The sequence below is a fragment of the Aedes albopictus genome, chromosome 1 (assembly GCF_035046485.1).
Source record: "Aedes albopictus strain Foshan chromosome 1, AalbF5, whole genome shotgun sequence".
Lineage (NCBI taxonomy): Eukaryota > Metazoa > Arthropoda > Insecta > Diptera > Culicidae > Aedes > Aedes albopictus.
In genome coordinates this window covers 172309772-172335591 of record NC_085136.1, presented here as the reverse complement: position 1 = coordinate 172335591, position 25820 = coordinate 172309772, and the positions used below count along the sequence as shown (strand labels likewise).

At 47.5% G+C, this 25820-nt stretch overlaps 1 protein-coding gene across 5 annotated transcripts in view; it reads left to right on the top strand.

The window, feature by feature from the left end:
- LOC134287602 (neuroendocrine convertase 2) overlaps window positions 1-25820 on the top strand; it is a 100007-nt gene that overhangs the window by 49188 nt on the left and 24999 nt on the right. For all 5 annotated transcript variants that reach the window (XM_062849842.1, XM_062849709.1, XM_062849925.1 and 2 more), the window contains 7 exons: window positions 5873-5910; window positions 5968-6044; window positions 6103-6580; window positions 6750-6850; window positions 6919-7152; window positions 7216-7380; window positions 7444-7561. In XM_062849842.1, coding sequence (XP_062705826.1) covers window positions 5873-5910; window positions 5968-6044; window positions 6103-6580; window positions 6750-6850; window positions 6919-7152; window positions 7216-7380; window positions 7444-7561 — 1211 coding nt within the window. The remainder of the gene's footprint in view (window positions 1-5872; window positions 5911-5967; window positions 6045-6102; window positions 6581-6749; window positions 6851-6918; window positions 7153-7215; window positions 7381-7443; window positions 7562-25820) is intronic.

Below are 25820 nucleotides of genomic sequence, written 5' to 3'. Positions count from 1 at the left end.
CTGTATACCGATTCCATAATGGTCAAACGTATCCTATGTGGCCAATCGTTATGATAAAATGCCATAATTTTCAAAATCATGAAGTTTGATATGTCCCATGATGGTGTTTGTTTATTTTCGAAAATTGGGAACCACCGGAACCGATTCCCGGGAAATCCTAATACCGGTTCCAAAATGGCCAACAGTGTTTCAGACAACGCCAAAACAGCACAGAATGATGCATCTTGAAAAACCACGAAGTTTGAGGTGTCGCATGATGGTATAGAAACATATTCAAAAATTGACCCCGGAACCGGTTCCCCGGAACATCCGTAAAACGGGTTCCAAGGCACGTAGTGACCGGGATGGGCTTCTAGACAATTTTTTCTATCATTCTAGTGCACTTAGGTCTGAAAACTGAACGGCTCTCATATCGAAAATTTACTTTTTCCAAAATGGCCAAATCGAATGACCCATTTTGATTCCGGAATAACTCCGGAACTAGGTGGCCATTTCAACAATCCCTAGCAAATCCTTAAAATAGAAGGATATTCGCTTATTGTGTCAAAATTTGGTCGAAAAATATTGAAAAACAAAAAAGTTATAACGAAAAGAGTATTTTTTCGCACTCTCGTAAGGGGGGGTTAGTAACGGAAGGGTTAAAAGTTCAACATTAAACTTTTCAATGCGTGTTTCATATATTATTTTACAGAGCATCAGTCTACAGGTCGTTTAACGTAATAAGAGCATTAACTAAAAAGTCTATAATTTCACAAGAACGCATTAAAACGCCTCTTGAAATTTAACGGCGATTCTCTATGGTTGTAAATTCCCTTAGAATTCATCTGCGAAGTAAAATCACAGTTCAACCAGTAAAAACTAAAATAGGTTATTCAATGTCATTGAATTGTTTCAAGTTTTAATTAATGTTATTGTAAAAGTTTGTTTTCCTCTTCTCGCAGTTGCTTCCTTGACCTGACAAAAGTTATGTACAGGGGATAGACAAAATGATCGGGACAGGCAAAATTTTCCCTTCTCAAAAAATATAGCTGTAACTTTTCTAAAAGTGAATCAAATATTCTCAATTTTTACTGTAAGTGGATCAACTAGTTGTGTATCAGTGGACAAAATTTGGAAAAACGGGCTATTCTGCACGAAGTTATAAAGATTCTAGAAAAAGGTATATTTATCCGATAGACAACTTTGAGCTGTTATATCTCCGGATTCAATGAAACGAATGCAATGAAATTTTGACCATTTATGACTTACATAATGAGCTTTGAAAACGTTTGACTTAACTTAAAATTCTTAACACGGAAGAAAGTTACAACGATTAGATCATTTTTCTAATAAAACACCAAATTTTCTTAAATTTCAACATCGTTTTAAAATTCAAGATGCTGATCAAAATTAATTTATATTCCCTCTAATTGTCTTGAATATAAATATGTTTGGAAAGAAAGTAACAACATAGCCCGCAATTCATTCAAAATGTAATGGGATGCATATTAAAAATAGACCAATTTACTAAAAAATCATAAAATAAATTAAATCGCTAAAACTTTTTCACTTGTTAATAATTTCAAGTTGAGTCAAACGTTTTTCAGAGCTCATTATATAAGTCGTGAATGGTTAAAATTTCATTGCATATGGTTCATTTAATCCGGAGATATAACAGCTCAAAGTTGGCTATCGGATAAATATACCTTTTTCTAGAATCTTTATAACGTCGTGCAGAATAGCCCGATCTTTTCCAAATTGTGTCCTCTTATTGTCCACTAGTTGATCCACTTACAGTAGAAATTTGAGAATATTTGATGCACTTTTAGACAAGTTACAGCTATCTGAATATTTTTTGAGGAGGGAAAATTTTGCCTGTCCCGATCATTTTGTCTATCCCAAATGCCTGTGTGGTAGTGATTTGTGTGCAAATTCCCCGTGTTAAGAATTTGTAAAATCTTTGTAAACATCTTTTGTTCTTCCGTATATGGATAGGCTTGAAGTAGGTTTCGTGAGACATTTTTTTTGACAACCAGGTCGTCTTCATTTTTGCGTAAATTCCTAAGTAAACTGGCCTCGTTCGTAATTAGATTGTTCGTCCGACACGTTATAGGCCCGGCTATCCGCGCATCGCGATAGAGAATCAATTTACGCGAGGCAAATTACGGAACAGTTTGTTTTTCGGTCGTTTGTGGTCTTGAGTGGTGTTGGGATCGGCTGGATGATTCCTGCAAGCGGCAATATGGCGGAATCACAGCGTTTTACAGTGCACAAGTTGAATAACTAAAACTACCAGTCGTGGCGGTTCAAGATGGAATTGCTGATGATTCGGGTGGAGACAGACTGGTGGAGGAAGGCACATGCTAAAGCTCGGGCGACAATCGGGCTCTATATTGGAGAAGATCAGACTGGGTTGGTAAGAAGTTGCGCTACGGCGAAAGCGGCCTGGGATTCTTTAAAGACGTACCACGACAAGTGTTCAGAGGTGTACTTGTTGAAAAAGCTGACACACCTGGAGCAAGGGAAAGGGAAAGACATAAAGCAGTATTTGCAATTCGGGAGAAGTTGCAAGTGGCAATGTTGTTGTGCTCGCTTGCGGACTCGTACGACTACCTAGCGACTGCTCTGGAACAGCGGCCGCACAATGAATTGAATTTGAAATCGGTGAAATTAAAAGGTGAAGGTACTGCATCGAACAAAGCGCTGCGAGTGGAACTTCGCTGTCGATGTGGTGAAAGCAACGCTGTTACTTGTAAAGGTAAGCCAACGGAAACGCGATTATTCTACCTGTGTAAGCAGCCGGGATATTTGAGGAGAGATTGTCCACAGAATGCAGCTGGCGGCGTATCAACAGTGAAACCGGAAGAACCAAAGGCCAAGTAAGTTCAAGACATTAATGCGTACTCATTAGCCTGGGTGGTGGGACAAGCCGATCCAACAAGCTGATTTATCGACAGTGGCGTTTCTCGACACATATTGCAAAACCGGAAGTTTTTCACGATATTTGAGAAGTTTGGAGGAACGAGTGTGATGTTGGCAGATTGTGAGAAGAGAGTTCGGCTGGAGCCGGGCGCGGAATCATCGTCGGTATGACCGATATATGAGAACCGATAGACATCGAGCTGAATGAGGTGTTGTATGTGCCGAAATTGACAACTGGTCTTGTGTCGGTGGGTGTTCTTGCTCAGAAGGGTCTTAACGTAGCGTTCGATGCGAATGCCTGCGAAGTTCGAAAACGTAAAGTGTGTACAATGGGAGAGCGGCACAGTGGCTTGTATCGATTGCGTGTTCCGGATCAAGCAATGAGTGCCCATTGGCACACGTCGCTTTGCCAGCAGCACAGTCGCCGAGGAAACAGGAATCTAGATGTGTTTCGAAACAAGAAGACAGCAGAAAAGAAATATTCGAAGAAAGAGCTGTTGAATGGGAAGAGCTCTAATCGATAGCAGAAACCCCGGTAGAGCTGGAACCCGAGATACCAGTGGAATACGAACTCCCTATTGGAAGTGCAGTCCACATCGGTGGCGGAATTTTAGCAGAGGAACTGGAAGCCGAAGATGATACTGATAATGAAGAATTGGAAGGATATGAATCGGTGGAAGATGCGTTTTTCGGATACTTTTGTTCCGGACGTTGGAAAACCGGGAGAAAAAATGAAAAAAGTGGCGTTTGTGGAGCTCATTTGAACAACGAAAAATGTAAAGGTAAAGGATTAACCTTTCATTAGTCGCGCAGTTGGCCATCACTACCAGCACCGCGTCAATGCTGAGAATGAAAAACGAGGTTTTTTCAACGTGTTGTTCAAAATACAACAGCGCAATCGCTCGAGGGTCAATCTTTGGACTAATTAATTTGTTAATCAAAAACTGATTCTACTATTTCTACTGCAGGGAAATATGGGTCGGCCTATGAGAATCTGCAATAGTGCAAAAGTTTGATCAAACTTTTTTTACTTTTGGACGCACAGACCGTCACAGATAGGACACGATTTGCTCAGGAGTCGACCAGAAGCCCCGACCATCTAGTAAAAGGCGTTTAGTGAAGCCCCGGGAAGTCGGCGAGTCCAACGCTGGTGGTGAGCGAGTAACGCCATCGCAGCTCCACACGCCACGAAGGTGAGGCAACGGACGACTTTGCGGTGAGGGCGAAGGTAAGGTCCGTTAGCTTGCCGGCGATCAACATCCAATGAGTTGCTTTTTCGTCTGCGAGCATTGGGATGTTGACGAGACAGACAACTAAACCCTGGAACCCCACGGAAATTCACCAGGTGTGAAAGAACCCAAGATCTCCACCAGACCAGCAGCTACGACGGCACCATTTGACCATCTTGCCCTAAGAGAACCACCATGGAATGGGCCACAAGGACCACGTGAAGCCCTCAGGAGGAATGGTGCATGCTAAAGATACTATATGCTAAAGACTCGAAATCTGATGATTAGTGCTGGTGATGATGATTCCCGCCTCATGCCGATGATGCTGTCGAGCAATGCCTTTAAAGCGCGCTTGACAGGTTTGGAATGACTTTGACAGTAAATTTTGAATTCCAATTGGAACATTTCGTTTCTTTGCATATAGTGTCTTTAGTGCATGCAGTTTACCCGTGCCGGAAGACCCTGCAAGTAAAATCCCAAGAACTCTACTCCTATCTATCTCTCTCTATATCGCTAAATTAGTTACTGCACGGCCGCAACGGTACCCTTCCCCTAATGAATGTCCTCCTCCTCTTCTTGGCGTAACGTCCTCACTGGGACAAAGCCTGCTTCTCAGCTTAGTGTTCTATGAGCACTTCCACAGTTTTTAACTGAGAGCTTCCTCTGCCAATGACCGTTTTGCATGTGTATATCGTGTGGCAGGCACGAAGATACTCTATGCCCAAGGAAGTCAGGGAAATTTCCATTACGAAAAGATCCTAGACTGACCGGGAATCGAACCCGCCACCCTCAGCATGGTCATGCTGAATTCCCGTGCGTTTACCGCCTCGGCTATATGGGCCCTCGCCCTAATGAATGTACATTTTGTAAATAAATATGATTGAGCTTATTCCTTTCGTATTGTGTACCATTGAATTCGTTACTAGACTACCTTGATTTCTCTCTCAGTGGGTTTGTCTAAATTTTGTTCTCTAAAAGTGATTGTTGACGAAGTGGGTTCAGTTTGGTAAGGTAAGTGTGTCCTCCCGAAGCAAGCCGTCGCCGACCCTGAGTGGGTATAACCACGGAGAACAGACATCCAAGTCCAGTTCCGAAACAGTGTAAGGAATTTAACGGTCATTTGATTTTTTTTTAGTTTCTTTGTATTTGTGAATTTTAACGGTCATTTGAAATGGTAACACAAGTGGCAACATCGTGGTGACACTGCTATCGCAAAGTTCCCACGCTGTTGTCGGTGGTGAATATAAAACTTATCTAGATATGCGCACTCACCACTGACTGTAACAACTTGACGTATAGATGACGCTAGTGCTGTCAACGCTAAAAAAAACTGAATCCTTACACAACTTTCGATAAAATTTTCAATAGGCTTGAATATCTGTTCTCTGTGGTATAACCACAAACGAAGATATAAATTCGTCTGTGGTATAACCGCGGGGCTAGCCGGTATTAATATATTGCAGGTGGTACACCATTCTCCAGAGTATACATTATCAATGCAAACATATCAATTTTGGACGAAAAAACATTTTAATAATAATGTCAAATAACTAACTGACGAATTCTTCAGCCTTAATGCTAATAAGTTACTTTTTATCCTATGTCTATTGTAATGAGAGCAAGAGAGCTTGTATTTGAAAACAAGTGTAGAATGTCAACTGTCCGTCTGAGCATTACTACATAGATGCGCAATATAGTACAATTTTATAATATGATTAATATACCTTATTTTTTTTATACAGGTGTCGATTATATGCATCCAGATTTAAAATTTAATTACGTAAGGTGAAATGTACTTTGATGCCGTAGCTTTTTCACAAAAGATCTTCAATTCTAGAACGCGGAAGCAAGTTACGACTTTAGCAGCAATGATCCGTACCCCTACCCGAGGTATACAGATGACTGGTTTAACAGGTAAACCTTTTTATATGAATTATAGAGCAGTTGTACTGAGCATTTTCTTTTCGTTTAGCCATGGAACGCGTTGTGCGGGGGAAGTGGCCGCTGCACGTGATAATGGGATTTGTGGAGTAGGCGTGGCATATGATTCCAAAATTGCCGGAATTCGCATGTTGGATCAACCTTATATGACTGATCTTATCGAGGCAAATTCCATGGGTCACGAGCCTCACAAGATTCACATCTACAGTGCATCGTGGGGACCAACGGATGACGGCAAAACTGTGGATGGGCCTAGGAATGCTACTATGCGAGCTATTGTTCAAGGTGTTAATGAGGGTCGTAATGGGTTAGGGAATATTTATGTGTGGGCCTCTGGCGATGGTGGCGAGGAAGACGATTGTAATTGTGATGGGTATGCAGCATCAATGTGGACGATTTCAATTAACAGCGCTATCAACGATGGACAGAATGCCCATTACGATGAAAGTTGCAGTTCCACCTTAGCTAGTACGTTTAGCAATGGTGCAAAAGATCCTAATACAGGCGTGGTATGTATATAACGAATAATAGATTTCATTTTTTTCTAAGATGTTACGCTGGACACATCATGTTGAGCGTACCTGTCCGGGTTTGGCTTAACGACCTACATACAATCCTACATACTTCCAGGTTATTGTTTCAAATGAACAACTCTCAACTTTTTTATTTTGTTTCTAGGCGACCACCGATTTATACGGCAAGTGTACAACAACACACTCTGGTACGAGTGCGGCAGCTCCCGAAGCTGCCGGAGTTTTCGCTCTTGCCCTAGAAGCAAAGTAAGATTAGTTTCATCAAGCATTTGAAATGAGGGATGTGTTCAACTTTTTATTTTTATTTATTCCAGCCCTTCACTAACATGGCGTGACATTCAACACCTTACTGTATTGACATCAAAGCGTAATTCATTATTTGATGCCAAAAATCGTTTCCACTGGACTATGAATGGAGTTGGATTGGAATTCAATCATTTATTTGGATTTGGGGTGCTTGATGCAGGCGCCATAGTTTCCCTGGCGAAGAAATGGCGCACCGTGCCACCTAGGTACCACTGTGAAGCAGGTGCTATTATGGATCCTCAGTACGTTCAATATATGTTGCTGTCATTGCAAAAAAATAATAATATATGATTGATTTATTACAGCCCTATTTCATCTACTGGTTCGGTGATATTGCGCATTAAAACGGATGCCTGCCGAGGAACTGATACTGAAGTTCGCTATTTAGAGCATGTTCAGGCCGTTATCACTGCAAATGCTACTAGGCGGGGCGATTTGGAGTTATTTGTAACATCTCCTATGGGCACAAGGTATTGGCGGTATATGATTTTTTTTAGAGTTCTCCTGCTCAGAAACTTTATATTTATATTTAGGTCCATGATACTTAGCAGAAGAGCAAATGATGACGATCACAGAGATGGATTTACGAAATGGCCCTTCATGACGACCCATACGTGGGGAGAATATCCCAAAGGAACTTGGCTACTAGAGGTAAGTAGACTAAGATTGGGATATGCATCGTACACTTTCCGTGTGCACATATGTAACAGCCACTACTATGTGTACGACTGATACAATTCCCCTATTTGGAATTCCCCTATTTGGAATTAATCATGAAGTCAAATAAAAGCTGTCTGGCGGTGCCCGCAAGGCCAGGCGAATCATTACCCCGAAAGTCGGTAATAATGCCGGAAGGTCGGACCCCAGCCAGGGTTCCCGGAAAGCTGGGAAGGGTGGGCCTGAAAAGGCTGGCCCGTCCCGGAACGATGGGAACAAGGGGTTGCGAGCGCTAGTGGGCCCACAACAGCCACAGAGTAGGGCGATCCAAGGGGAGGACCCCCCTTGGACGAAGGTAGAGCGGAAGAGGAAGAAGAAGGCGAATCCGCAGGTAGTAGCGCAGGACGCCAAGCCAAGGCATAGGAGGGCAGGTGCCAAGCGCGAGAAAGGCGACGCTATCGTCATCAAGACGGAACAGTCCAAGTACTCGGACATCTTGAAGATGATGCGAAGCGACGCCAAGCTTGAGGGTCTTGGAGCCGACGTACGCAGTATTAGACGTACTCGTACGGGCGAGATGATCCTGGAGCTAAAGCGCCAGAAGGAGCACAAGGGCGCCGCCTATAAGAGGCTGGCAGAAGAGGTCCTTGGTGAGGGTGTGCAGGTGAGGGCTCTGACACATGAGGCGACTCTGAAGGTCAAGGACATTGATGAGATCACCGAAGTGGAAGAGCTCGTCACGGCACTTCGGCAACAGTGCGATGTGCAGGTGGCCGCCGCAGCCGTTAAGCTACGGAAAGGGCCAGCAGGGACACAGATAGCTTTGGTTCAGCTACCTGTGGCGGACGTCAAAAAGTCCGTTAAAGTAGGGAGCATAAAGGTGGGTTGGTGTGTATGTCACCTGACATTCCACGAGCCACCAGAGGTTTGCTTCAGGTGTCTGGAACCAGGACACAAGTCGTGGGACTGCAAAGGCCCCGACAGGCGCAAACTGTGCAGGCGATGCGGCGCTGAAGGTCATAAGGCCCAAAGCTGCACGAGGCCGCCCATCTGCATGATCTGTACCGGGAAATCCTCGAACAACAGACATCCGATGGGTGGTCCAAGGTGCCCGGCCTTCAAGAAAGCCGCAGTGAACAACAAATCACAGTGCAGGTAACGCAGCTGAACCTGAACCACTGTGATGCGGCTCTGCAACTGCTTTGTCAGGCAGTTTCTGAGTGGGAGACGGATATCGCCATCATATCGGACCCATACCGAGTACCCGCCGGCAACGGCAACTGGGTCGCGGATGGGACCAGAAAAATGGCGGCGATATGGACGACGGGTAAATACGCCGCTCAGGAGTTGGTGTCTACTACCTATGAGGGCTTCGTGGTCGCCAAAGTAAACGGGGTCTTCTTCTGTAGCTGTTATGCGCCTCCGCGGTGGCCGATCGAGCAATTCACGCAAATGCTGGACCGCTTAACGACCGTGCTAACAGGGCGAAGGCCGGTGGTAATAGCGGGCGACTTTAATGCCTGGGCCGTGGAATGGGGAAGCCGTTTCACGAACCAGCGGGGTCAGATCCTGCTAGAAACACTGGCCATCTTAGATGTCGACTTGGCTAATGTCGGTACCAAGAGTACCTTTAGTCGAAACGGAGCGGAGTCAATTATTGACGTGACCTTTTGTAGTCCTGGCCTAACAAGTAGTTCGAACTGGAGAGTAGATGATGGCTACACTCACAGCGACCACCTGGCGGTTCGCTACAGTACTACAATAATAGCAGATAGCGGATAGAAAAAGAGGCGGCTAGGCCAAGGCCATGCCCTCGTAGGTGGAAGAAATCATACTTCGACGAAGAGTTATTTAGGGAAGCGCTCCGCCGTGAGCGAAACATAATCGGATTAGACGGCGACGAGCTGGTAGCGGTGCTCTCACGTGCGTGTGATGCGACCATGCCTAGGCGAGCCCACCCTAGAAATGGGACACCGGCTTACTGGTGGACCGACGCGATTGCGGACCTGCGCCGCGCCTGCCTACGGGCTAGGCGGCGGATGCAGCGAGCACGATCAGAGGAAGAGCGAAACGAACGGGCGGGTGGTGTTCGCCGCTGCAAAAGCCGCGCTTAAGACCGAGATAAGAGCAAGCAAAAAGGCCTGCTTTGAGGGTCTCTGTCAGAGTGCCAATACGAACCCGTGGGGTGACGCCTACAGGATCGTTATGGCCAAGACGAGAGGTGTGATGGCAATCTCCAGAGATGTTGGAGGGGATCATTGGAGGACTTTTTCCGCGTCATGATCCTAGTCCTTGGCCTCCTTTCGTAAGACAGCCGGGGACTGGGGCTGGCGATGAGGAGAGGGTCACCGATGTGGAACTTGCGGTGATAGCTAAGTCCCTTAGCGTAGGTAAGGCCCCAGGTCCGGACGGAGTTCCGAACCTGGCCTTAAAAGTAGCTATTGCAGAGGCTCCCGAGATGTTCAGGTCTGCTATGCAGAAATGCCTGGACGAGGGAGTTTTCCCAGAAGAGAGGCAGAGCCTGGTACTATTGCCAAAGGCGGGGAAACCACCCGGAGACCCGTCGGCATATAGACCAATATGCTTGATTGACACGGCGGGGAAGGTGCTCGAAAAGATCATCCTCAATAGAATGTTGCGGTTCACCGAGGGCGAAAATGGTCTTTCGAGTATCAGGTATCAGTAGGTCAGCTCTAGAGGCACGTTCTCCTCCATTCGGGAAATTTGTGCCATCATGCGCCCTTGCGTCTGGGGATACCGGAGTACCTGTACAAGATTCTCGGAAGTTACTTTCAGAATCGTGTACTAGTCTACGACACGGAGGTGGGTCGGAAGTGCTTTCACATAACCTCAGGAGTCCCGCAAGGTTCCATCCTGGGCCCGGTGTTATGGAATGTCATGTACGACGAGGTGTTGAGGTTAGAGTATCCAGTGGGAGTGGTGATTGTCGGATTTGCCGACGACATTACGCTCGAAGTCTACGGTGAAACGATCGAGGAGGTAAAGTTGACTACCAACCACTCGATCAAGGTTGTGGAGGCGTGGATGCAGTCCAGGAAACTGGAGCTGGCTCACCACAAGACAGAGGTGACGGTTGTTAACAACCTGAAGTCGGAGCAGCAGACGGAGATCAGTGTAGGAGACTGTACTATCCTGTCAAAGCGCTCCGTCAACACTTGGGCGTGATGATCGACGTTAAGCTTACCTTCGGTAGCCACGTCGATTATGCCTGTAAAAGAGCCTCCACAGCTATTGCGGCACTGTCCCGGATGATGTCCAATAGCTCTGCGGTGTACGCCAGTAAGCGCAAGCTTCTGGCTAGTGTTGCTACATCCATACTTAGGTATGGCGGCCCGGCGTGGGGCACCGCGCTAAGTACTAAATGCTACCGACGGAAGCTGGAAAGTACTTACAGGCTTATGTGCCTGAGGGTTGCGAGAGCGTACCGTACCGTGTCACACGACGCTCTCTGCGTCATTACTGGTATGGTGCCTATAAGCATTCTTATCAGTGAGGATATGGAGTGCTTCAAAATGCGCGGCACAAGAGGCATACGCAAGACTGCCAGGATGGCCTCTATGGTCAAATGGCAGCGTGCGTGGGACAGTTCCACCAAAGGAAGGTGGACCCATAGGTCGATACCGAGAGTAGATAGTTGGATTAATAGGCGCCATGGGGAAGTCACATTCCACCTGACACAGGTCCTTACAGGTCATGGTTGCTTCCGACAGTATCTACACCGTTTCGGGCATGCGGATTCTCCCAAATGCCCAGTGTGCAATGGTTTAGAGGAAACGGCGGAACACGTTTTGTTCGTGTGCCCGCGTTTTCGCACAATGCGTGACCGCATGCTTGCCACATGCGGGGAGGACACAACTCCGGACAAATTGGTCCAGAGGATGTGTAGGGATGAGTTTGGCTGGAACGCCGTTTCAACGGCTATTACCCACATCGTCTGGGAGCTACAGAGGAGGTGGCGCGTGGACTCGGAGAATGGCTAGTCCAGATGCAGTACAAGAGGTGGTCCAGGGGTTCGGAGTCGGCTTCGTAGGTCATACCGGTGCCCTCTGGTCGAGGTCGACCCTTACAGCGATTAAGTGGCCGCGGAGAGGAAGTCCCGGTAGCGGTGCTGTCGTGGCGTCGGTCTACTGGGTTGGATTCGAGCCTGCGGTTGGAAAGGGGTCCCCGGCAAGGGTCGGGGCAGGTGGAGACCCTGCTGTCAGCAACCTTCTGGTGCAGCTGATAGGGCCTGAAGGGTAGTGATACCCTTGCCTTCAGCAGGTCAGATCGGGTTGCACGTGGGCATCAGTTCTTGGTGTCTGCAAAGCAGTTGGGCACGGGCGGGGTTGACCTTGCCCGCCTTCCGAGGACAAAGGGAGTGGCGAGGACCACTCGGGAAACTGGATAAGCGCCAGCATGTTACCGTGATGGACTCTCCAGAGCGAGTCATCGATGTTCGTTGCTGCTAGGCTACGCAGCTAACCTTGAGGGTGCGATGTGCACTAGCCCCTCTCTGAAGCAATACCTTCATGGTGGTTCCGGAGAGACGTAGGGTTTGGCGACCATAGGAATGTGTTTAGTGGGTACGAGGAGAGAGTAGTCCTAGTGTTGGCAACACGGTTCAGCACGTTCTGTACCACCCGCTGCAAATGATGGACAATAGGGAGACCGATGACTGAAGGGTAACGATGAAGGAGAGAAAAATTAAAACAATCAAAACCACATGCAAGTTTGCGATAAAATCAGTTTTTTTTTCTTAATTTAACTAAAACTATCATTTGTAAGTATCTACTCATGCTATATATCTATGTAAAATTATGAACTAAACATTGTCCATGCAGGACAGACACGCAAATTATAAAATTAATAGTTGCCACAACTCGGTGGATAAATTGCAGGACTAATTATGTAAGTAACCTTGAATTGTAAAATGTTGAAAGGCTAATAAAATTGATTTGTTTTAGCTTAAAGCTAACTCCTACACACAAAGGCGAGTTTGCTAAAAGAGGTCCGAATCGACCCTCCATCCCGTGGCAACAAACTTTAAGATAATTAACGAATAATTCTCGACCCATCGAGAACAACCCACAATGAACGCCAATGATTCACCGTGCAGTATATGCAACCAACCAAATTCAGTGGAGGCTCAAATTGTCCAATGTGGTGGGTGTAATCGGCGGGTACATTTTACATGTGCTGGAGTTGCAGATAGCACTGCGGGTGCTGGAAAAAGCTACCGATGCACGATGTGTAAGCGACGAGATTCCCATGCAGCGTCATCTACTAAATCGACCTCATCGACGACTGCCAGCCAAAGAGAGGCTCGACTGCAGTTGGAAATGCAGCGTTTGGCAGAAGAAAAAGCGCTGCAATCCAAGTTAATGGCAGAAAAGGTGAAACACGACCAGGAGCTGCAGGAGAAGACTATTCGCTTGGAGAGAGAACGGAGAGACAAGGCAATTGCAGATCTCACGAAGCTGGAACAGGAGTTTATCGACCGTAAGTTTAAGCTGCTTCATGCACATCTGGATGCAGACGACATTTCAAGTGTGCACAGTGGTGGATCAGATGAAGTAGTCGATAATGTTCAAGGTTGGATCAATAACCATCCCATGATTCTGAGTACCAATACTGGTGATAGTGCTCCCACTGGACTCACATCAAAGACTGGTGGTCCGGTCCAAACCGAACCGATTACAACAAATCTTGCACTTGCTGGCGACGCAGCAACGTTGCATAAAGTTTCTGCAACTGAGACTCCGTTTAAATCAGCACACTACGACATTTCGTGTATTTCCACCGGCGGTCAACGACTAATTACCGATGTAGGTCGTCGTCCTCTGCAATCAACCCCCCGGACACAAGCTGATCCGCAGCCGGTTACTAACTGGCCTGTAGACAATCGACATCGACTAGCTCCGACAATCGCAGCTTCAAGTGGACCTGGACCCATCTATCATCAGATGCCTGCGCCCATGCCCCAAGGAAACAGTGTCCGACAGTGTAACAGAATCCAAGTTACAGTAGTAGCTACATACCACCATCAAACGTTATTCCACAAACACGTGCACAGTTAGGGTTTGCAGATATATCGATGTACATTCCTTCTTCGAGTTATATCCCAGCTAATTCAGGTAACGTTAATCCTCCCGGTTGTTCAAGCTCTGCTTCGTACCACTTGCCGTTTTCCACAACCCCTCCAATACACACCACCTCAACAGTTTGGGGGAATTCCCACTCGCTATCATGCCCCCCGGTAGTAAGTGTCTCCAGTTATCAAATGCCTATATCATCGGTACCCATACTGCCGTCACATGGTCTATCACAACCTATGTTCGGTCCGAACGCTCAACAGTTAGCTGCACGTGCCGTTGTTCCCAAAGAACTTCCGTTCTTTTCGGGAAGTCCATCGGAATGGCCACTGTTCTTGATCAGTTTTAAAACAACAACGCAAATGTGTGGCTACAGCGAAGCAGAAAACCTTATGCGACTTCAAAAGTGCTTAAAAGGCGATGCAAAGAAGGCGGTGAGCAGTTTTCTGTTGCATCCGTCTAATGTACCTGATGTTATTGATACGCTGCGAGTTCTCTACGGCCGACCAGAAGCAATAATCAACGCTTTGCTAGCTGAAGTACGAGCAACACCGACTCCAAGACCGGAGAAGCTAGAGAGCATAATCAGCTTCGGCTTAGCTGTTCGCAATTTGTGTGCTCATCTAGTTTCAACAGGTCAACAGGTACACCTGGCCAATCCGATCTTAATACAAGAGCTAATCGAAAAACTTCCTGCTAATATTAAACTGGATTGGGCGCTTCACGCGCAAAGAAGTAATCACGTTGATTTGAAGACCTTCGCAGATTACATGAGCGTGATTATTACAGCTGCAAGCAGTGTTACTCCTGTTATTGACGATACACACAAGCAGAAAGGAAAAGTATACACCATCAACAGCTCTGATGACATAACGATTTCAAGTAGCACAGAAACGTCAACCTCGTTGAGTGGGGACCGCCCATGTGCCATTTGTCAGAATTTTGGGCACAAACCGGCGGATTGCAGATCCTTCAAACCAAAGACGCTGAGGGACAAATGGAACGTTGTCCAAGAAGCCCATCTTTGTAGGTGCTGCTTATCCCTGCATAGTAAATTGCCATGCAAAGCGTCTAGCTGTGGAGTTGATGGTTGTCAGCAAAGATTGCTACATCCAGGGGATCCACGGATTGATGAAGAGCAAAGTACTCCAGTGTCCAGTGTGATTTCCATTCATCAACAACATCGACACGTTTTGCTGCGAGTAGTTCCCGTTGTTTTGTATTCTAAAGGACAGTCAATTCAAACATTCGCCGTCTTAGACAGCGGTTCCGATTCTACACTAATTGAAAAGTCCTTAGCACAGAAACTAGGAGTAGAAGGTCCTGCATCAACATTGCGTATGCAGTGGACTAACGGAGTCACACGCAATGAACAAAATTCCCAAAAGATCGAACTGAACATCTCCGGTATACATTCGGACAATCAGTTAACGCTACGTCACGTACAAACTGTTGAAAGCCTAGATTTGCCACGGCAATCTATCTGCTTTGAGAATTATGAAGAATCTTATCCGTATTTGAAGGGTATTCCTATTAAGAGTTATAGAGAAGCTGTACCGGGGGTTCTGATAGGGCTTGACAATGCCAGGTTGGAGACATCGCTTGAAGTCCGTGAAGGTAGAGAAGACGAACCGATCGCGGCAAAAACCAGATTGGGCTGGGTCTTGTATGGTCCTTCTCAAGCGGTGGTTGCGCAACTAAATAATCAAACTACAGCTACTGAGACAACGGTTGAAACAGAAGGCAGCTTAAAGAAAAGTTTTGCAGATCCAGATAGAAATTCCGCAAATTTTCAAGGACGCAAGTGTCGAAAACCAAGGAAGATTGGCTTGCTAATAAGCAAATCGAAGTACAGTGAAGCTCATAAGCAGGTTGGCGATGTTCCTGTTCGTGCTGATGTTACCGAGAGCTTGTATGGCTTAAGGACTCTTGAAGCAATACGGGCCGGGGCATGTTGGCAACACGGTTCAGCACGTTCTGTACCACCCGCTGCAAATGATGGACAATAGGGAGACCGATGACTGAAGGGTAACGATGAAGGAGAGAAAAATAAAAACAAACAAAACCACATGCAAGTTTGCGATAAAATCAGTTTTTTTTCTTAATTTAACTAAAACTATCATTTGTAAGTATCTTCTCATGCTATATATCTATGTAAAATTATGAACTAAACATTGTACATGCAGGACAGACACGCAAATTATAAAATTAATAGTTGCCACAACTCGGTGGATAAATTGCAGGACTAATTATGTAAGTAACCTTGAATTGTAAAATGTTGAAAGGCTAATAAAATTGATTTGTTTTAGCTTAAAGCTAACTCCTACACACAAAGGCGAGTTTGCTAAAAGAGGTCCGAATCGACCCTCCATCCCGTGGCAACACCTAGCTTTTACTTTTGTTGTAGAAGACGGCATCAGACCTACACTACCCTAATCTTCTGTTAGGGTGTCTGTTGAGCAGATTATCCCCCTATGGTTTAGAAGGAAAAAAAAACAGGCAGCGCCGACAAGTCGATGGACCTGCCACCACCAGCGGAGAACCAATCGAGTAAACCCCCCAGCGCAAACCGCAACCGGCTCTCCCGACCTGCGCCCAACAAATCCGAGGCACAACCTTGCCATAGCTACACCTCAAAACCAAAATCTAGATTATAGAGCACAATACTTCCCAAGTAACCACGCTGCTTGCGCCCCACGCACAATGCGGCACAAATAAGACAAACACAACCTAGCCCGGACAACCGAAACCGATCTAGGGTAGAGAAGGGCATCTTTCCACTCCAGCCCAGCCTCAACTGCACTCACAGGGTAACGCAACCCCACACACGCCGCACTCATGCATGCATCGCTGTCCGAGCTGCACAATCACCTGGGTTGTCTTTATCGATTTGGTAAAACAAAATATTTTGTATAAGTCATCAATTTAGATGTTAATTGACCAATTTATTCTTTGGTTGCTTAAAAATATATGTCTATGCTTAGTGGCTTGCAGACAAAAAAGCTCAAATTGCATATTTTGCCCTATAAATTGAGATATAGCTCAAAATTTTGACGTGCTGGCGCAAATATGAGCCCAGATTCGGATTCAGCGGCCCAAAATCTGCCAGACACATAAGTTTGCACTTGAGACAGACTAAAAGTTAATTTTTGTTACGCTGTGTAATCGAACCAAATAATCGATTATTCGAGCAAGGCGGTTATCGATTAAAATTTAATCGATTAGCGGAACAATTCTGGAGCAACATTTAAAAAGGGCCCAAGAGGTCATGTGTATTTTTTCTAAAACGCTCCGTAGGGCATAATAGCAGCCCGCCCACGCAAATGAACACCGTTATCCGAAAGATCGATGTTCGCTCTATCTGATAACGGTCTTAGTTTGTGTGAATTAGCTGATGGGGATTCAGGATCGACGTGTGAAGTCATTGTTTACCAATGCTTGTATGCCCTTTTCAAATGTTTCTCCAGAATTAATCGATTAGTTGAGATAATCGATTAATTTGCGACATCCCTTCGTGACGAACCAGCACAATAGATCGGTAATCCAAACAAAAAATATAACAGATGGCAAGCGTAGTAGTTCGATCAAGCGAGTGGTAGATCCGTAGTCGGGGATTACCGGTGTCGTGAGCGAATAAGGTGTGGAGTTAACTGGCTCTCGGGAGAGCTTCCCACGTCGGGGAACTCTCTGTCGGAGTAGGATAGATCCACTGCCGGGGAGTATCCGAGTAGTGCGCGTGGAGTCATTGTGCTAAATGGCACACGGGCGGTAACGCGAGAACGTCTTTTGTCGGGGACTTCTCTGTCGGAGTAATACAGATCCACCGCCGGGGACTGTCAGAGTAGAGCGATCGAGAAGAAGCACCGGAGCATGGTCGTCATGGCTCTTGTGAACCGGAAGCCATCTCCAACCGGAATCGCAGGACCGACCTTGGCATCTGCCCGGGAAGTCGATTGCGGGAGAAGTTTCAGTGTCGGGAAACTCTTCGTCGGGTAGGGTATATCCACCGTCGGGGACTATCCGAGATAGGGGTGCGCCGATATCGATAAATCCGATAATATCGATAATTATCGGGTCCAAATTATCGATACGATATCCCATAATTCAAAAATCGACATCGACGATATTCCTTGCGCGATATCGGACGCAGTGATGCAAAGCTTTGGAGTTATCATGAATGGATAGTTCAACGCGAGGTTCACTTATGTTCAACGACATATTTTGGAGTCAATCTTTATGTACTTCAGGGTCTATAAAGGCCAGGAGGAGGGTGATTAAGAAATTTGTATAGCAGTATTTTCCTATTACTGAGAATATTTTAAGTGTGGGTTCCCGTTGTTGTATCAAGCTGCAAAAAAAATATACCTAACCTGAATTGCTACGCCAGCTTCTACAGGGTGCGGCAGGAAAAAATGCGAAAAGTTCAAGGCACTATTACACGCTAAATATGGGATATATATGACTATTTTTTCTTGACAGTGTATCAGTCCATGTCTATATTCTAGCACTGCAAAATAAAAATAAACATATTTGATGTTTAACATGTGATAATGTAAGCCTAATAAGCGGGTGTCAATAAACTGCGCGCCCAATGGTCATTAAACAAAATGACTGTAACAGTAAGAAAATTAGCTTAAATTCGATGAACAACCAGACCACACTGATCCAGAGCCATGTAGTTTCACATGCTAAAAGAAATAAGTACATATATTTGATGATATTGTAGAGAAAATTAAAAATTTTGTTTTATCAGATACGAAATTTAGCGACCTGTGTGCTTTTCTGCGGTTTGAAAATTCTGATTGCCTTCAGCTTCAGGCGCCGCCCTGTAAAGGTTAGTGACCAAAATGGGAAAAAAATTAATAAACTGTTCAGAAAATTTGCCTATTAGAGATCATGGAACATTGAAACATAGATTGGTTGACGTCAAATGGACGAAAACGAGGGTTGAAGTTGAAAAACACTTTCGCATTTTTTCCTGCCGCATACTGTAAGTGTTTGTTTCCGGAAAGTCTTAATAAATGAATATGATGTGGAAATAGAGACTAACCAGCCAGGGGCTGAAAGTCTTTCAAATAAATACACATCAATCAATCAATCAAATCAATATGTTGTTAGTTATACTGAAACTGCCAAATATAAATAAAAAGTGAATGTGAAATAAAATTTCATTTTTTTTTCATTATCGGATATCGGATCCGATATCGATGATTGAAACCCGATATCGTTTTGATATCGATAATTTGGAAAACCGATATCGATAATATCGATAAATTAGGTCGCGGCACATCACTAATCCGAGTCGTGCGCGGAAACCTCGAGTGCTGATTGACGATCGGGCGGCACCGGGAAGGCATCGTTCTTCGGGGCAAATTAGTAGGAGCCGATGAACTCAGCCGGAGGAGCTGGAGGAGTTAGCCGACAAGCTGGTTGGACGTAGGCCAGTACTGATCGGCGGAGACTTCAATGCGTGGGCCGTGGAGTGGGGTAGCAAGCTTACCAACGCAAGAGGTTACAGCCTGCTGGAAGCACTAACGAGGGGAGGTACAACTGTGCAACGTTGTCACCGTAAGCACATTCAGGAAAGACGGGCGGGAGTCGATCATCGACATTACCTTCTGCAGTCCATCGCTAGCAAGCACCATGAACTGGAAAGTAAGTAAAGAGTACACCCACAATGATCACCAGGCGATCTGCTACAGCGTTGGCCAACGGAACCCTACGGCCATGCAGAGAAACAGAACATGCGAGCGAAAGTGGAAGACTAAAGCCTTCGACAGACAAGAGTGATTACAAGGGCATGCGACACTACAATGCCACGAAAACGGGAGCCTTGGTACAGACGACGTCCTGCACATTGGTGGAACGAGAGACTCGGCACCCTCCGTGCTGCCTCTCTAAGAGCCAGAAGACGCTACCAGAGAGCAAGAAACCCCCCGGATAGGAAGGATCGGAAGTTAGCGTTCCAGGAGGCCAGAGCCGCGTTTAAAAAGGAGTTAATCTTGAGCAAGTCGAACTGTCACAAGGAGCTATGCCGAGAGGCCAACGCAAATCCCTGGGGTGACGCGTACCGAGTCGTGATGGCAAAGATTAAAGGTCCAGCGACGCCAGCAGAAATGTGTCCAGACAAGCTGAAGGTAATTCCGAAGCACGACCCAACGACGTGGCCACCAACACCGTATGGTGAGGAGGACGAAGCAAGTGCGGAAGCTCAGCAGGTCTCCAATGTCGAGCTAGAGGCAGTAGCGAAAAAACTAAAATGGAACAAAGCCCCGGGTCCGGACGGGATCCCCAATGTGGCGTTAAAATCGGCGGTTCTAGCTTACCCCGACATGTTCAGGACAGTGATGCAGAAATGTTTGAAAGAAGGCCACTTCCCAGACATATGGAAGGTGCAGAAACTGGTATAACTGCCAAAGCCAGGAAAACCGCCGAGGGATCCAGCATCGTTTTTTTTTTTTTTTTTTTTTTTTTTTTTTTTTTTTTTTTTTTTATAGAATGAGGAAACCTGTTGGTTAGCAACACCGTAGGAAAACCACATTCTGCACTACCTGACCTTGCTCCGCGGCACGCCCGTTAGGGATTACTTCGTAGAGGAGGGGGGGACTGTGCTTTCGCACTCTCGCTCATCTGTCAGCCATCACACTCGGCATATCTCTAGGGGGCCAACTCGACCAACTGTTGGTCGGCCCGCCATTTCCTCTGGAGGTGGAGCACGATTGTGGATACCATGGTCGACACGGCATTCCACTTGTCCACCCCCGTACACATCCTCTCAATAATGTTATCGGGAGTAGTATCCCTGCCGCATACCTCTAACATGCTCGACCTCTGCTTCGCAAAACGCGGGCACTCGAAGAGTACATGTTCCGCCGTTTCCGCCCTGTTTGCACACTCCGGGCATGAGGGTGAGTTTGCATGCCCGAACCTGTGCAGGTACCACCTAAAGCACCCATGGCCCGACAGGAATTGTGTCAGGTGAAAGTTCACTTCGCCATGGGGTCTACACGTCCACCGGGACACGCTCGGTATGAGCCTGTGTGTCCACCTACCCTTTGTTGAAGAGTCCCAGACTCTTTGCCATTTCACCATAGACGAAGTTCTGGCGTTTCATCGCGCACCTCTCGTACCTCTTTCATCGTAGCACTCAACATCCTCGGCCAACACCAGTGCTATCGGCATCATGCCCGCTAGCACGCATACCGCGTCTTTCGAGACAGTCCGGTATGCACTGGCCACCCTGAGGCACATCAGCCTATGTACACTCTCTAGTCGGTCAACATTCCTCTGCAGCTTGAGCGCGTTCGACCATGCGGCGGCGCCATACCGTAGTATGGACACCGCGACTGACGCGAGCAGCTTCCGCTTACTCGAGACAACTGCCGAACTGTTTGACATCATCCTAGACAATGCCATAACCGCTACACTCGCCCTCTTACAAGCATACTCGACATGACTACTGAAGCTCAACTTGTCGTCGACCATGACTCCAAGGAGCTTCAGTGAGCGACAGGACTCGATCGAGCACCCGCCCGTGGTGACCACTGCCTGCTGTGCAGACTGGCGGTTGTTAACCACCACCACCTCTGTCTTGTGGTGTGCGAGTGCCAGTTGCCTCGACCTCATCCAGCCCTCCACTATGTCAATCGCATGCGCTGCCGTCAATTCCACCTCTTCGAGCGACTCACCGTATACCACCAGGGTAATGTCGTCGGCGAAGCCAACCAACTTTACTCCCGGTGGTAGTGCTAGCCTCAGTACTCCATCATATGCCGCGTTCCACAGTACCGGACCCAAGATGGATCCTTGCGGTACACCTGCAGTGACATTGTACTGTTTTTGGTTTTCCTCGGTATCGTAAATCAGCACCCTGTTCTGGAAGTAACTACCCAGAATACGCCTTAGGCCAGCCGGGACACCTAAGCGAGATATGGCGCTCTCTATGGCGGCCCAGCTTACACTATTGAAGGCGTTTCTAACGTCTAGCGTTACGATCGCGCAGTACCGTATGCCTCTCCTCTTTTTCTGCAGCGCAATTTCGGCCAATCCAGTCACCGACCTAATGGCATCCACTGTCGATCTACCTTTGCGAAACCCGTATTGGCTGTCTGATAGCCCCGCGTTGTCCGACCTCTCGGTATAGACCAATAACCTTGACAGAATGATCCGCTCTAGGAGTTTCCCGGCCGTGTCTAAGAGGCAAATTGGTCTATAAGCCGACGGGTCGCCTGGTGGCTTCCCGTGCTTGGGCAGTAGAACCAATTTTTGCCTTTTCCACCTCTCCGGAAACTCGCCTCTATCCAAGCATCTCTGCATAGCCGATCTGACCATGTCAGGGCTAGCCTCGATGGCCGCTTTAATAGCCACCGTCGGAATGCCATCCGGGCCCGGGGCCTTGTTCAGCTTAAGTGATTTCGCAATTTCGGCTAACTCCTCATTCGTCACTGGGGGAACCTCACTCGGACCAGGATGGTCTTGTGGTATGGGTGCCCATGGTCTTACCTCGTGGTGCGGGAACAACGTTTCCACAATCCTCTGCAGCATCGCGGGAGAGCGTTCCGGTGGTGCAGATGTGCCTTTCGTTTTGCACATGACTACACGGTATGCATCTCCCCAGGGGGTTGTGTTGGCCGTCTGACAGAGATCGTTGAAGCACGCCCGCTTACGCGCCTTGATCTCTTTGTTCAGTGCCAACTTTGCCGCCCTGTATGCCACCTCTCACTCCGCTCTTGACTCATCGGTCCGGGCTCTCTGCATCCTTCACCTTGCCCTGTGCAAGATGCACGGAGCTCCGCGATTTCTTGACACCACCAGTACACCGGTCTTCGTCCATTCACACGTTCGTCTCAAGGTACCAACTAGACCGTCGCTAGACAAGTAGTCTGTATTCTGCTCCATGAGCATCCGCTCCACAAATGCCGGCTTATCGAAACTCGAGGTTAGCCATCCTCGGTGAGTGTCGCTTATCCTCGACTGCTGCCGTCTACCGCCCTGTTCGATACTGTATCGAATCGCCAGGTGATCACTATGCGTGTACCCGTTATCAACTCTCCAGTCTGAGCTAGGGTTAAGCCCTGGGCTCCAGAAGGTCACATCAATGATGAACTCCGCACCGTTTCTGCTAAAAGTGCTTACACTGCCGACATTCGCGATCTCAACGTTCAATCCCGCCATAGCTTCGAGTAGAGCCCAACCTCTCTCGTTCGTAGAGCGACTGCCCCACTCGACCGCCCACGCGTTAAAGTCCCCACCGATGACCAAGGGGCTTAGTCCAGCTAGAGCGCTTGACAGCGAATCTAGCATGGACGAGAACTGACCTATCGGCCACCTAGGTGAGGCATAGCAGCTGCAGTAGTAGACTCCGCCGATCTTCGCGATCGCGAAGCCCTCGCACGTCGTGGAGATTATCTCCTGGACCGGGTACCGACCGGTCGTACAGATCGCCGCTTTCTTGGCCTTATCCGCAACCCAGTTCCCGTTATTGGGGGGGATGCGATATGGGTCCGAAAGAAGCGCGATGTCTATACTCGACTCCGAGGCGGATTGCCACAACAGCTGCTGCGCGGCTTCACAGTGATTCAGGTTCAACTGTGTGACTTGCGTCATTTTCGGCCGTTACTTCCACTTATGCTTGGGCACTTAGACCCACCCGCCACATGGCCCTTGTTCGTCGTGCAAATCAGACACTTTGGCGCCGATTTACACTCCCTGACGAAGTGGCCTTCTACTCCGCATCTTCTGCAGAGCTTGCTCCTATCCGGGCCTTTGCATGCCAACGACTTGTGGCCTCGTCCGAAACACCTGAAGCACACTTCCGGCGGCTCACATACACTAAGCGGGCACTCCGACCATCCGACTTCAACCATGCCCTTAGCAGTCGCTTTCTTCGCTTCCCCGACTGGAAGCTTGATCGTCGCGATCTGCGTACCTGCTGGGCCTCACCTGATGTGGATCGATGCGCTTGGCGCGTCCACATTACACTGCTGTTTAACCGTAGTGTGGACAGCAAAAAAAACACCCGTAGAAGGCCAGCAGGGTACCCGGGTACCCACGAAATGGAAATAATCATATCTTAGCGATTTTTCCACCGATTTTAAAAGATTTTGCCTCATTCAACTCAGAAACTCATTATCTATCGAGATCGTATTTGGTTGGACCGGTCCGATCACCATAGGTACCGGAAAATCCGGATTTCCGGATCCGCGTTTTTATACAATACAATATACGGGATTTTCGATAGGTTAGTAGCAATTTCGGTACCAAGCATCGTAAAATTGCTTTGGCATATTGTATCTGACCGACCTGGAATCATAAAACGTGTTGACTTTGAAACTGTGGTTTCGGACCACGCTTCCCGTGAGGCCATGGTTGATCATAAACACTTTAATGTATCCTAGCCTTAACAATGTGGGTTTCCATATGGTATAAGGACATGCTCCCAAAAATATGGATTTTCTGAAAACCACGGTGATTAGATCAGTCTAACCAAATATTTTCCCGATAGATGATGAGTTTCTGAATTGAATGAGCTAAAAATTTCCAAAATCGATGAAAAATTGACGGAGATATTATCATTTCAATTTCGTGGGTACCCGGGTACCCTGCCGGCCTTCGACGTCATAAAAAAATGCAGGAGCCCCTCCCCCTGCCCCTCCTCACTTTAAAATTTGGTCAACCCCAGCAATAGATGTATATTCACGAGTTCTAAGATCTAACAGAGTTCCAACATCCTAGTCTCAATAACCATTAAAATATCGAGATTTGAAATTTAAAAAGGTAAGAACAGCAGAGAGCTCCTCCGCGGTGGTGATCTCATCCAAGTTCTTGCACTGGATGGTCATCTCCGGCGTCAGAGCCCTCACCCGCACCTTTTCACCAAGCACCTCTTGTGCTACAGCCGTGTAGGAAGAGCCCTTGTTAACGGCATTCTTCTTCAGCTCTAGCATCATCTCTCCAGTCCTAGTGCGCCGGATGCTTTTAACATCCGCACCTAGTCCCCAGAGACGATCCTCGCTCCGCATAGCCCGCAGCACATCTGCGTAGCTATTGCCCTCTGCTTTGAGCACCAGTGCGTCGCCTTTCGTACGCCTTCTCTCTTTCTACGCGCCCTCTCTTGCCAACCGTGATCCAAGGGTTCACCTTCCCTTGGACCGGTTGGTCGCTGCTACCGCTCTTAGCAGTCTCGCCTCGGGGTTTCGGCTCTTTGCCCCGAGCCCGTTTCGCGACCGGCTTGGCGTTACTCGCACTACGCGGGCGTTTGCCACTCACCGGCCGCTCCTCATCCATCGATCTCGGCCGTTTGGTTTGGGCCGAGATTTTTCCACTCTCTGCAGCCCCACCTGGCTGCACCTTGCACACACTCTCTGTGGAGGAGCGGTCCGTTTGCGTGGACCTCTCCTCTCTACCCGCACTACGATCAAACAGGAGATCGTACTCCCTCCGGGCCTGGGCGACCGAATCGCGGAGCCTCAGCAGACCTTTTTTAAGGTCTTTGCTGATGTTGTTCCGCCCACTGGTGTATCCGATCAGCTCGTCGGAGACCACCAGCAGCTTCGGAAGTCCATCCCTATTGCGAGTCAACGCACGCGTGAGCTCTGCTCCACTCATCTGCGTGTCCTCTATTGCCGACCCGACCCTCGGAGTGCCGTACTCCGACACTTGCGGGAATTCTACCCTCGACGCCTGCGTTGGTGATCTGACCAGTCCGCTTTTCGCGAACGGGTTGATCACCTCACCCTCCACGTTCTCAGATTCCCTAATTAAATACGTTTGCATCTCTACTGTAAGGGTCCCCCTTAGAGCCGCTATCCCTCACTGCCACTGAAGTAGTCGCCCAAGGATCCCGGTGGTTATCTATGCAAGCAGGGAGGCCACCCACGGGTTGGCACAGACCCTTATGGGACCTGAGCTCAGAGCCAGGATCAGCGCTAATCAGGATACTTCAACTGAACCTACCTCCACCCAGTTAGTTTCCTAAGCTGGATACAGTTCGGGAACGTACTCTAAGGCCTTGCCAAGGTTTTATGGGACGGAAGGCGGCTCCAACATTAGCCCATCCGTCGTTTCAGGTCAGTGTCACCCGGCCCTACTAAGAGGATAGAATGCCGTCACCACCAACACTCCTCTACTCCGCGGTCCTCTTAGAGTGTACCATCTCATTG